Here is a 14,212-nt window from a genome sequence, read left to right as displayed (position 1 = left end):
CACACACACACACACACACACACACACACACACACACACACACACACACACAGAACTGACTGACAGACATCAAACTGATGCAGAGCTAAAAGATGACAGACAAGTGCCACTTGAGAAAATGACAGGCAAGTGAGACATTTACACTGATAGAGAGAAGAAGAGGGACACTGAGTACTGTCAGTCAAGAAGACTAGTGAGGAAGTCTCTTAGTGGGGTATGATATATTTATTTGTCTGTTAGTTATTTATAACATGCTTTTTTAGTCTCATTTTCTACCTTTATTTGTCTAAAAGAGTCACAAATGCTTAAGGCCTTTTAAATTAACAAAAAAGTAACTCTTTAATCAATGTGGAAATCAAGACAGTGATATAACTCAATAAATCAACCATCAGTTTGTGATTGTTTTACACTAGTCAGACGAGGCTGGGGAGTAAACATGCATTACACTAAATGTTAATGTGCTCTGACATGCTGTGAAATTGATTATTATGGGCTGATGCTAGAACAAATTAATTTAAAATGTCTAAGCACAGAGACGGAGAGAGCGAGAGAAACATGATGTTTGAAAGATTTGTGCACAAAAATATTTACAACTTTTAAGCTTGCGTATCACTTCACTCAAACACACTCTTATTGTCAAAATGAATCCTTTCCTATCTGCCCCACTTCAGTCAACCTCCAGTTCTTTCTTCCCATCCATCCGCTCTCTCCTTCTCGGCCTCTTGCTCTTTCTCTCCCTGTCATATCGACTGGAGGTCAGCAGCACACTCTCTCAAGGTCGTATCTGTCTGAGACCAACCCTCCTCATGCCCGGATGGCTGAGTGGAAGCGACAGCTCTGTCCCAGCTGGGGTCAATCAGACTTTTAGTGCCTCTGACCACCAGTGTCCCTGGTGGATAGCCCTGAAGTGCACCCTTTGTCCTCAGCGGCTGCTGTCTATTACAGAAAGTGTCACACAGAGACAAAGGAGGGAAATAGAAGGTTGGCTAGAGGAGGGATAGAAGAAATCCAACTAAACATTCCTTTAAATGACTCAAAAACAAATTTAACATAACATAAAAGAAAGATGCATTTCAACTTTGAAATTCATCCTTACAGACTGAGCACCACCGACCCCACTCCTGCTTTACAGGTGAAAATAGAGCAACAGGACCACTAGTCTTTGATTTTATTTATTTTCTGCTGTGTTTTACTTGCATCTATTTAAAAGAGTGAGTGTAAACACAAAAAAATATTTTATTTTATGTGCTGGAATGTGCAGAAAATAGGTTTAAAATTTAAACAAATTTCTTCCAGTCAGAGAATGTTGCATATAATTTAATTTTTGCTTGATGCAAAAGATTAAAACTAATAAAACAAGTTTTAAAAAGAGACTTTTCCATTTGATTACATTTTGTATGATGGATTATGCAGAAAAAGTAGAATTGGGCTGAAAGATCTATCGCTTTATCACCTATTCAGGTTGCAAAAGGCCAATTAATGTACCTGTGCTCAGATTCCCTTTGATTTATCTCGCTATATGTTACAATGAACATATTTTTGGGTTGCTTCAAGGTGAATATTGGTTCTCTTAGATCTTGTATCACAACAGTTTTGTGATGTGTATTCATACTTTTTTCCAGGCATTTTATAATATTATTACTATTCGACAGGTTAATAGCAAACTTTGAAAACGTTCCTGGTTTTACTTAAATTTTACTTCAACAACAGGTTTCGCTAAAAATAAAAATACACAAAATTCTTCCCTTATTGATACTTTAATTATACTTTGTTCATGTGCATATTGAAGAAAGAATAACAAAAATGTTCAGGTGGATACTTCTGTACATACTACTATAATAATCTATTGGTTACTTGAGGTGCTCTTCTTTGTATGTTTGGCAAGCCTGCAGTGGAAGCATTCAATTTAACCTCAAGAAATAACGCTGTCCTAAAGGTAAAGAATCCAGCGTACATGTGCATGCAGCAGTGGGAGTGAAGCTGAGAGATCCCCGAGGCATTTAATAGCTATAGTTAGCTTAGATTTATCCACTGCTCTGATAGCTATAGTTAGCAGTAAATTTATCCACCTGCCAAGGGAAGTTGTCAACGAGGGGTGGGAAATACACTTTCATTGAGTTAGTTAGCCTTTAATGACTGAGGGACTGGCTGCAAAGAGCTGATTAGAAAATTAATTATTTATCAAAATACTCCTAAAAATTTCTCCTGAAAACTGAAAAAGTGAGAACAAGTCATTAAGGTGTAAATTAAATGATCTGAATTCCAAATCAGGCCTTCATGTATCAAGTCGTTATGTACTTCACCCTCTGCTGACCTCCCTTCTGTCCTGGCCAGCATGGCTGTTGACAAAAACAGCTGTTTTCTATTAAAAATAGGATAAATGGCCATACTGTGACCATACGTTCAGTCTAATTCTCTGTTAGCCTGTAAACCTTTGTTACACTAAGCTCTGTGTTCAGTTCAGTGTATCATAGTGTCACAGTTAAATTTAAGCACTTTTTTTTTTTTTAATTATTAATGTTCTCCAAAAGAGGGTATTTTCTGTTATTGCTGAGATTTAAGTGCAGTAAAGGGTGTCATGGGATTTCCCTGGGGGGTTACACTGAGGCTCAACAACACAATCTGTCACTCTATCATAAATACAAGCCAGTGTACCTTTAAATGCTCATAAATCCACCGATCTAATCTCGATAAACAGCACTGACTTTCTATAGGAGTGTGAAAATCATTTGACATAATGAGTTTCACTAAACTTCCAAAATGCTCATAGTTTTTGGGTATAGATGTAAAACAACGCTCCTCATATTAATGTCTGAAAATAAGACAGAAACTACTCTGCTCTGCATTAAAGTTCACTGCAAACTACACAGTCATGTATAATTGTTGTCATCATTTGACAGCCTACACCACGGGAAGACAGAAACCAGAAGAAACACAAGAGTTAGAAGGATAAGGGACACACTGAGGGACAAAAACACAATTTATACAAGATGTTTGGGTTGCCTAGAGATAATACAGACACAATTTTGAGCTGAGCAGGATTGAAAAAAAACATTGAGGGAAGTAAATAAATACAAATGATTGATTCCAGTTTTCACTTGATTATAAGTGAGCATCTCTCAGTCCCATCCAAATATGCCGTCTATGTGACAAAATGTACTTTTGGTTCACAGAAGCATCTTAGCCATATTTGTGTAATGCAGAAACACATTTTTGTTATGCGTCACTGAGCACAGTAGGGCCCCTGTGAGCTTGATATACATTCATAATGGATTATTTATTACAGTAATGTATGCCTCAGCCTATTAGCAACAAAATCTGTACATTCAACAAGTATCAAATACCACAGAACATAACTAAATGCAGCAACAGTGTAAGTGTTTATTACATTAAATAGCCATTACCGAGCCTAAAATAGCTTCAATGGCCATTAGCCATAAAGGCAAAAACTACTTTCTAATCTTGCTGCTCATACATGCCACCTCTGCCTCTCTCCACAGGAACTGGAACTGCTGCTGACTCCCACTTATCACTGGCTGTCTCTTTCTTTAACCACTTCTGCCAGTTTTTGAGCACTTTGTCATGTCACCACCTGAAGTGATTAGTTGCAGACCTACATCCAGGCTGTGATAGAAATTGGCACTGTTCGCAGACTTGCCATACTACCATCCTGTGCCATACTACTGATGAAGGTTTGGGGGTCATGGGCAGTGTGTCAAAGGCTGCCCTGCTAGGGAAGCTGATCAATGCGATGCTCAACACATAACTCCCTCCTTTGATGTCCGCTGACCTCCTAAGCCATCTCTTTCCTTCTTGCAGCCACATACATCCATCTTTTGTTGTTCTTTTTCTTTAACAAGCAGTGCAAAACCGAATGCATAAACTCTAGATGAAGAATGAATTATGAACATCTGAGAAGATGATTTAAAATACATTGTCGATTCTGTTATTAAATAAAGTCAAGTTTTTTTTTATAAAAGAGGATTAAAAATGAAAAAGCCTTTTCCTACAGTTCCTCCTCTTTTTGCCTCCACACTGTATTGAATTTTCCTTTTCTCCTTTCTCCAACAGTTACTTCTAGTTAACCCCCCCTCACTCTCATCACCCCTCACTCAGACTGCTACTAATAGCGGTTTATTTTTAGCACATGTGAGGTGTGTGTGTGTGTGTGTGTATACACATGATGGATGAAGGTGATGTTTCACACCTTCCTCATGAGGGGGAAAAGTGGTGGATGGGATGAGTGGAGGAGAGGTTGAAGGTGAGGCAAAAAGCAAGCTCGTGAGAGGACACATGCAGAGACAGCTCTTACTACACAAAAATTGAAGGATTGAGAGAGACACGGCTAACACCTAAAATCCCCGCTGGTGCAGCACACTGATCTACAAGAAGCTGAAGATCAACAGGCCACGCTGCACCAGATAATAGTCTTCCTCACAGAGATGAGGGATGACAGGAGCAGCCTTATGGACCGTACTGTCCAATTAAGAAACAGTGCATTAGCTTAGGGCAAAAACTGAAATTTAATCACATGTCAGTTCCTGCTTCTCATCTTTACGGTCAAATCTCAAGAGAAAGTTGGAGAGCTGATCAGAGGTGAGAAAACTCATAACCTACTCTGAATTATGCTGGGAGTGGATATCGAGGAGAGAAATGCAGATGGTACATCACCTGACAGGCAGAGCACTGACTTAATCAACATTTGACGGAGCGAAATGTGAACAGCATGGAGCAGATTAGGGCTAAAACAGAGGGACGGGTGCCAGTAAAAACAAAGGATAAGGAAGCAAGCAACAGATACACAGAGGGATTATTCGGCATACACAGAGAGCACAAATAACTACAAACCAACTGTCGCTTTTCCTTTAATAACTTGATCTGGAATGCCACTGCATGTGCATATAATTGGCAGCACGTGTAAAACAGAAATGTAATTTTTAAATATAGCTACTCAAAAGGGAACTTTTTTTTCTGCACGTGTTTTGACCTTGAACTTCCACAAGGAGTTTATTTTTAGGCCACCGTTTAATCTCCTTCCTGAATCTGCAAGTCAGGAGGTGTCAACAGCAGACAGAAACAGAAGCGAATAATCAGCACAAGCGAGTGAGAATTTTCACGTCTGGCGACAAAACGAGCCTGATCTTAAAACGGGTGCGATTGCTGAGATGTGATAGAATATGTTCTTTCTTTTTTTACATTTTCTATTTACCCCTTGTGATTTTTGTCGCTGTCTATCTTTCTTCCATCTCACTTTCTTACAGACCTTTTTTTTCCCAGTCAAATGACAAAAACACTTCTCACACCATGCACAGCAGTGAGTAAAATAATAATACCCTAAATGAAGTGGGACAAAAGCTTGGCAAGGTCTGGATGCATCTCTTTGTTTCTGCCCCACAAGTTATGTCTTCTGAGATCTGATGCTTAAGCACTACTTCCTGCCGCGTTTTCGTATTACCTATTATATGAGGCACGACCATGCTCTGCTTGGCAGAGGGTCTCCTTCACCCCACAGTTAAGCACACAAACAAGGGACTTTAGCTTGGAGTAAGATATACTCGTAGTAATGAGCAATTCCCTTCCCACTGTGAGTGCCATTACCACACACTGCAATATGACTTAATGCTCTATATACACATAAATATAGCAACGCTAAACCCCCTATAAGCACGTGTCATAATTTGCCATCATAGGGAGCCCATGGTGTTATTTATTATGTCTAAAAGTGACACACTGTGTCAATTCTTTATCAAAAGTTGGGGAAAGTGATGGACACGAGTGTAGCGACATTTTTCAAAGACAAGAGGGATGGTGATAAACGTATAAGGTACAAATTCAAACCAAAAACTCGCATACTTCTCATCTAATCAGCATGCTGAGCAGTTATGATGCTTAAGCATTTAAGTGTTGACTACTGGCTATAGTGGCTGCAAACAAGTCAGCCCGTGCAACTGCATGCACATGGCCTGCTACCAGAATAACAGTATTATAGTTTTCATAATAAAATAAAGAATGCATTGAAATTCAGCACCATTGCATGCACACAAATACACATGAAGCAATGCCAAAGCTCACACCGAGCATATTTTATTCATAAGTGAAAGGTTGATAACAAAATCTCTTTGGTCATGGCCACAAGTGGGTTGCAAAGAGAATCAGCTTCAAGGTATGAGAGCTGAAAAACAGAGTGTAAAGAAACGTGTGTGTGTGTGTGTGTGTGTGTTTCTCTAGGCATGCATATTTATGCACGTTCTCTTGGCGTAGAACTATGCATGCCCCTGCAAGGAAAAAAAAGGCGGAAGTGGCACGTAGAGGAAGAAAATCAGACGTCATTAATTAGACAGTACAAAGTTGTAATGGCTTTTCAAGGAAGATTAACACCAAGTTTCATTTGGAAAAATGTCAGAGCCCCTAACAAATGACTCATATTCTGGAAAAGGAAATGAATGTGACTATTTCTTGGTCACATTCATTGCACAGGATGCACAGGAAGTCCTTGTGAAAGTCTCCTGTAGTAAGAAAGGTGCAGTGGTGGAGAATGCAGTGTATGACATTAATAAGTTACAGGAAACTGGTGTTTGCACGCGTATGATCTTGATCACCTTAAGAGAATTAATTTGCAGCAAGGTGAGGTATGTGTTGCTCCTCAGCGCACCAAACACATTAATCTTCAGACATGAAATATTGATTTAGGGCTGTTTATTACAACCTCAGGCAATTTACAAGTCAAAACATTGTGTTTGTGTACAGTTACTGTGGAGTAAAGCTGTTAGTGGGCAAGAAGTCATTTTTTAATTTGATGGGAACAAATTTGTTGTTTAGCTGAAACAGAACGACAATGCCTTCAGCTACAATTGAATGTATTCCTGTAAACAAGCTGAAAATACACTGATAACTAAGACAAAGTAGGTTGTTTAACAGTGTGATCAGTGAGCTATTGATCAGGCAATAGATCTGGACACAAGGCAATAGATCTTAAGAGTTTTTTTCTTATTTTAGAGAACACACAGCTATTGGTACAAATGACAAAATAAAGGCTTAAGGATTTTCTTCTTCACTCTAAATGGCCATCACACAGGGATTCTTCACTGTACACAGTATTTTCTTGTCATCTCTCACTACTTCTTCACAAACCAACACATTTGCCTTATTTTAGTATTCTACATCATATATTAATTTTACTAAACTGTACACCAAGCTGTAGTGAATACAACTCTCTGGTCTTTGCAGGTATTATGTGAAACAGTTGCACAGATCTAGAGAGTATTTGGTGGCCTGCTGGTAACCTCACAAACCTCCTTGTGATTGTTTTAGTTGTAAGCAGATTGCCGTGGTCTCCTATAGGTTGCATGGAAGACACGGACTTATCTGGAAACACTAGCGATTTCCTCTTCAAGTTGAAGTGAAACATAAAAAAGTGTAATGCCAAACTTTTGTAGGCCAATGGTCTCCCTTTCTGAGTTGCATCATACCATCCAGAGAGTAAATTTAACTAAACGATCTTGCATAAAAGTTAGATTTGCAGACAAGGCTTCCATGTAAATTAATGACAACCTACTAATGACCAAATCAATTTGCCTGTAGGTGTTTTGGTACCTACATGCACACCTCAACTTCTTGCTAGCAACTGCCAATCTCTCAATCAGCTGGTTGCAGAATATACAATTTTCCTTAGCAACTGGTGGTTATAGCAACTGGGGTCAGTGACTGGTCTCTAATCTTGAGCGAACTGCTAGGAACCTCCAGAACTGTGCGTTCCTGTCATGTAATAAACACAATGACATTGTGTGGGTACTCCTTATCTTGAGACCTCCGGGGCTATCCTGTGGGACAACAAAAGGTGGGATAACACATTATCCAAAGCTGTACTTTGGATAATGTGGATTTGGCTTGTTGGAAAACATAATGTGAAATCTCAGTCACATAGTGATCCAGTTGAATTTGAAGGCCATCTCACGCCATCTTCTTGTCTATAAGAATCTTTAGGTTGCTGATAAACAGGGATGAGAATTAATGAGAACTTAGATTCCGATTCCATGATCGATGTCACTTATTGATTTGTTTCCTTTTTGACTCTCTTATGAATTCTCATTGGGTTCTCATAGGCTCTGCTTTTGGAGTCACCCCCATATCAAAGACATTACAATTATGCAAATTAACTGCATGCTGTGCGGTCAAATGTTTGTGCATGTTGGAGGTATTTCCCCACTTTACAAGAAAAAAACCATGTGAATGGGATTCCTTAATGTATGCATTTTTATTAGGTGGTGCAAACAGGTTGGATAGTATTTAAAACATTTTAATTGCACTAAACAGCCCTTGTCCCACTATTAGATAAAGGAACACAAACAAAGCTCTGGGGAAGAAGAGGAGAAAAGGACACACAGAAACACACGGACACATACACACACACTAGAATGGCCTTGTTTACCTTGGAGAAGCTAATGAAACAAGCTAATTAGTGGGAAACGTGGAGTTAAAATGGAGGGTGATTAAAAATGACTGTCATCACTAATGCATACACCAGCAAGGGCTAACAACACACAATCAGCATCCTGACCCTTGTGTAGGCCTGTGGTTGAAGAGGCGCAGGACTGTGATTAATTGACAGAACTAATTATAGACACATGAGTCTTTTCAGAAACATGCTGTGTGCTACCAGTAAGGGTATGAGCACGTAAAAAATGAAAGTTTTTTCATACATGGTCCAGCAAACTTATTCACTGAGGTGGAATAAAAACACCTATTAACCAGGGGCTTTCTTAATGTCATCAGTCCTTTTCTGCATAAGTTAAATCGCTGCTAGGTTCATACACAGTTTGATGGCAGTGCAAAATCTGTCTCTCCATGCCTGACTTAAATGGCGTGTCCCTCAGCACCTTGGCACAGCCAAAAATGCTACAATGCCCAAATACCAAACTATGAATGGCCTTGATGAAATCCCAATGTAGCACAGCCATTATACAGTTCAGCCCTTTCTGGCTCCCACTGCAATGAAGCAGACATCTCTCTTTTTCTCTCTCTCTCTCCCATTGGAACAGACACGCAGGAGCCAGTAGTCATGGTAACTCCATTCTGAGTAAACTTAAGGATGTGTATGCACACACACGCACGCACACACACACACACACACCAATTTTAATAAATACTTCATAGATGGGAGCGAATGTGCTTTGATGCTGCAGTAGCTAGTTAGCTGGTTAAATAGTTAGTAGCTTATTTTGCCAGCAGACTGTCAAACTGCATCATTTCCTAAAGTTGCTCTGTTTCTGTTTGTGCCTGTTTCAGGGTGCATGCACCAAACACATGTCTATGTCCGGACAAGGTATGAATATCAATGAGTACAATTATTCCAACCTTTTCATAACAAGGATGTATATGGAAAAAAATAGGCACTTAAACGAGATTTGTTTCATTCCTTCAAACATTGTCACACCACCCTGCAAAGCCCTAGTGAGTCTATGAGGGTAGTGTATGAGCCTGATTATCTGTTTACACATGGGAAGGGAATGTGGGTATGGGCTTGGAATGGTTACCACTTTTGCTGCTTGAGCCCATGATGGCTTTGTTTTTCTGACCATTGCCCCCAAATTGTATTTTGGTCCATGTAGTAATTTCATTTTTTATAAACTCTGGTGGTAGTCTCCTTTAACGTTGCGTCTTATGAGTTTAATTTTAGCAACAAAAAGTGAATGTTTGTGCATGACTGCTGGAACAATACAAAGTTTGATGTAGTGCCTGTGCTGTAGTGCTTTGTTGCTAATTACTTTAATTACTTTAGCAGTGACTTTTTTTTCTTGTCGTCAACACATCCCAAGAAAACATCAAAATCACCAACGTGTTATTCCATCTGTCATTGCTTTTCTAGTTCCCAGCAATATCTGTGCCATTCATCCCCAAGCTTGTTTGTGCAAACTCAAAGGCGCAAACAGTATAATTAACGGCCACTACAGAAACTTTTACTATAATATTTGGGCCTCCAGCTGAGGACGTCAAGCAGACAACTAAGTAACAACCAGGTAACATTGCAGACACTGGCACAAGCTTTTTTTTCTGATGATGTAATCTTTTGCATAGACATTTATACAGCAATTATTAAACCTCAGAGTGTTTATTGGGAAGCATCACTCAAAATCTTTATCAGCACAAATATTTGTGCTGATAGTGTCATTTCCAGCAGAGTGTTTTTGTTGTGATGAACACACACTCACACATGGGTTACAACATGTGCATTTATATGTCTGCGCTTTCTCCACACATGATAAGCGGCTGCATTCAGATCACGAACATGAAGCTCTGCAGTTGTCAAAGTCTGAAGAGATAACGAGGAGAAAAAGCAGAGGTGGAGATGAGCAACCCTGATGTCAAATTAGCATTCACACACTGCTCTATTGACAAGGTCATCTAAACACAGCTTTACCTCCACCCTCAGGATCAACTGCTGGGATTCAATAGAACCACCCTACTCTGTTGTGTTTTCCCCAAGGCAATGTGAGCTGCTGCTCAATATCACTCGCGAGAAAAAAAGGAAAATGGGTGTAAAGCTTAGCGGCAGGCTGTCAATAGGCAACATTATAAAGGGTGATTTCTGGAAAGGACACTCTTTAGCCAGCACTAAGCCCAGGAGGACAAAGAGTACGTGGATGCTAAAGAAATAGGACCTTCTGAGTATGACGAAAAGAACTTGACTGCGCTTACATAATTTTATTCTAATCTCGCTCCTCAAATTAGCATTGTAAAGTTCTGTGTAACTGTGCAGAGGAAGCTAGAGAGGGAAGGAGGATGGGGATAGGTTAGCTGAGAGGTGGATGAAGGGCTGGGTAAAAGGCTGTGTGTGTCTTTCTTCCACTAAGAGTTTCTCAATAGAGGTGGAATGCCACATGCTTCCAGAGAGCAATCTGTTTGACTGCTAGAGAGCGAACAGGAGGAGACAGAAGGACAGAACTGTGAAGGCAGGACGGAGGGAAGCAGGGATTGAAAAAGCAGATTGAAAGAAGGGAAGAGTGAGTTCATTCAAAGCCAGCAGCTTTCTAATTCTCGCTGTGAATTCATTATTGATTCTATTATTATGTGTTTGAATTGAACAAGCTTAAACAATGTATGCTCACAGGACCATATATACAGTACACATCATTGCAGACCCACATTCAAACCCTGCAGGTTCACTGACATGCTTTTAGATAGTCATGTTTAGGATTTATGCCACTGAGGAGTGCATTTACTCTTTTGTAAAAAAAAATCTGAGCCACACACAGAGACTAGTGACCTATTTGCAAAGATCTCAAAACACACATCAGCACCTCTGCTATAAACACAGCAAACTTTAACTTTAGACCATCTCCACCTGGCTGCTGCGCTCAGCAGACCCAGCAGCGAACCTCTGGGTGTGGAAGTGGAAGTTTTTGGATGCCTACCTTGGGTGAGCGTTCCCATGAGGAAGCGATAGAAATAGCGAGCCACCTTGGTGAGCTGCCTCTTGCACCTTTTCCTGCACTGGCTCATCTTGGTGCAGCTGAGGAGGTGGAGGTGATGATAGTGATGGTAGTATTAGTCGACTTGTCTGCCAGGGGAAACGAGCTCTCAAGGTAGGAGGGGAGGCACAGAGCACTGTGAGTGAGTGTGTGTTTAGGTGTGTGTGTTCGTGGAAGTCTGACTGCCGCTGCTTCTCTTCTCCTCCTCCTCCTCACTCACCGCTTCTCTTTCCTCTCTCTGTGTTGTCTTCTCCCCTTTCTCTTCCTCTCCGTTCTTCTCTCCACCTGTAGGGCGCTGTCAATCAGCCGGCAGCACTCTGTCTCCTCCCCCTCACGTTCTGAGAAGCCCTTTTCTGGCCTCTCATTGGTTGGGAACAGAGTGTGGCGAAAAATTACGGACCAGCGCACATGTGAGAGAGTGTGTGTGTGTGTGTTTTTCTCTGTGTGTGTGAGAGAGGAGTATACTATAAGGAGGCCGGCTTGACTGGCAGGTGGTGGTGCTTTTTTTCTATCTGCTTTCGCCACACATCTTATTGATGCTATTTATTCCCATGCATCTCCAGTCATGAAACATGAAAAGACAGCCTGGGAGAGCGTGTGTACATCTGTGTTTGAGCCGCTATGAGGTTGAGTAAAACGACCGAGAAAACTAAGCAAACTCATTAATTAGCATCGCACGTCACACTCCCCTATCTGCTTGCCTGCTCATTAATGATATTCATAACAGTGAGAGATAAGTGAAGAGGGTAGGAGCAAAAGGGAAAAAGTGAAGTTACATGAAGAGACAGGTAGGGAGGTGGAGAGGGGGCAAATAGGGGAATGCATTAATAATATCTTCACTCCCTTCTCAGCATGGTGCAATTTTAAAAGAGTGGAAAAGCTTGACGAAGTAGAAAGAGGCTTTTTGGACAAACACCAGCCCTCACCAGCAGTCGATGAAAGGATTATTATCTGCCGGCAGAGAAGGAGGAGAAGTGGGGAAGAGAGAGGAGGAGCTTTTAAATCCTGCGGGATTGAGAAAAGAAATGTATTTATGTAAAGCCTTTCTGTCTTCATCCTTATCATTCTGGCTTCCCTCTTGCAGAGTCGCTCAACAGGGAAACACACTCAACTCGTTTTCCCCGGTGTCACATATTTATTGTTTTGCCCTCTACAACTCCCACATTAGCCTGCTAAACTGCTGCCAATCCACCTTTATCCCCTCACTTTCCCTGATGCTGAATTAAGAGTGATTACAGTTACCTCAGCAACCCCAGACTCCTTGGATGTCTGTCTGTTCTTCAGGTCAGAAGAAGAAAAATAGAGAAGAAAATCAATCAAATGTCAGGCAGATGCTTCCTCTAAATGCCTGTGTCTTTTTCTGTCGGCTCTGTGATCTTGTCCTCATTTAAAAGTCAAAGAGAGAGGTCAAAGTATAGAGTACAGGTGAGCATTTGACAGTGAGAGTCTAGAGCAGCTCTGGCAAATAGTGACATAACCACGTAGTGCAGAAGGACCTGTTTCCCAGATTCTGAGAAAATGGATTTAAAAACATGTGGGAGAGCAGATGGAAAAGACTTTAAAAAGGTTTTTTGGACTCAGTATTAAATGGTCATATAAGGATTCTTACTACTTATTGGTTTTGACTCCTGGCTTCTCAGTTCAGTGGTCTCTAATGGTTCAAGTAAGGATTATCTCTCCTATTTCTGAGTGTGTGCGAGCCTTCATAAATAACTGCAGACAGAGTGTGCCGACCGAGATATACCATAAGAAGTTTGTGTGTGTCCTTAAACTTTCCAGTCTTGGTTCAACGTGCTGTTTTCAGTCACAGGTGGCACAAACAGCTACTGAAAAATTTAATAATCTCCAAGCTCTGGATTAAGTCTCAGTAACTGTCACCTCAGGTTTGCTTGCACTGACTGTTTATTTTGGTTTCTTTCTAAAAAAAAAAAAAAAAAAAAAAAAGGAAGAAGTTTGAATAAATCCCTCATCACCAGAACAAAACGGTCCACAATGAAAACTCACAACAATCGAGAAACTACAAGTAATTGTGCTGGGTATAACACGTGCTGAAGTAACACATTACTATGCACAATTCAATCAGTTTGCAGTTATAGTTGTGTTTTTACTTGAAGTTTCTTCAGTTATCTGCATGATGAGCAGGCTGAAAGAAAAAAAAAATGCATTGCTTCCTTCACACTTACACTACAATCAGCAATAAGTTTCAATGCAGGGAGGAGAAAAATAGAGCAGTCTGTAGTAGGGATGAGTACCGGTATCCGGTGCCATTCTGACATAAACGGTAGTAAGCAGACCGAAACGTAGCGCATATTTCGGTGCTTTATTTCGGTGCTTTCTTTTTTCTTGAGATGTCATACACTTTGGATTCTAGCCAATCATTTTACATTTCCAAGGATAGTAGGCGGGCCCAGGTACGTACGTCCTTTTAGAGCAGAGCTACAGATTAAAAATGCCTAAGGTGAAGCGGTAAAAAGTCTGGCTGTACTTCACAGCAAAAGATGCAAACTCAGCAGCCTGCAACAAGTGCTTTAAGGTGATACTGTGCAAAGGAGGTAACACCTCGAATCTGATGAAACACCTGGCGACACATAGCGTTTTTTTAAAAGCCGAGAAATGCACCGTATTTGATAGCTTGCTGCAAAACCGAGCACATCTACTGCGGGTGTGGTGCCTGTTATCGGATCCCAAGAACCCGAAGAGGAGAGTCCTGGCCCCTAGCCCTGCCAGTGTAGCAGAAATGATGA

At 40.6% G+C, this 14,212-nt stretch overlaps 1 protein-coding gene across 3 annotated transcripts in view; it reads right to left on the bottom strand.

Annotated features, from left to right (window-relative positions):
• Window positions 1-14,212, bottom strand: part of LOC102308345 (Kv channel-interacting protein 2) — a 107,104-nt gene that overhangs the window by 36,104 nt on the left and 56,788 nt on the right. The window contains exon 1 of one of the 3 annotated variants that reach the window (XM_005940636.3): window positions 11,412-13,356. The exons of the other annotated variants lie outside the window; for them this stretch is intronic. Coding sequence (XP_005940698.1) covers window positions 11,412-11,499 — 88 coding nt within the window. The 5' untranslated portion in view covers window positions 11,500-13,356. Of the gene's footprint in view, window positions 1-11,411; window positions 13,357-14,212 lie in introns of those variants that run through there. 3 annotated transcript variants of the gene reach the window in all.

This window comes from Haplochromis burtoni, unplaced genomic scaffold, assembly GCF_018398535.1.
Source record: "Haplochromis burtoni strain Fernald_Lab_line unplaced genomic scaffold, NCSU_Asbu1 Contig_296, whole genome shotgun sequence".
In the NCBI taxonomy this organism is placed as follows: domain Eukaryota; kingdom Metazoa; phylum Chordata; class Actinopteri; order Cichliformes; family Cichlidae; genus Haplochromis; species Haplochromis burtoni.
This window is presented reverse-complemented; position numbering and strand designations above follow the sequence as displayed.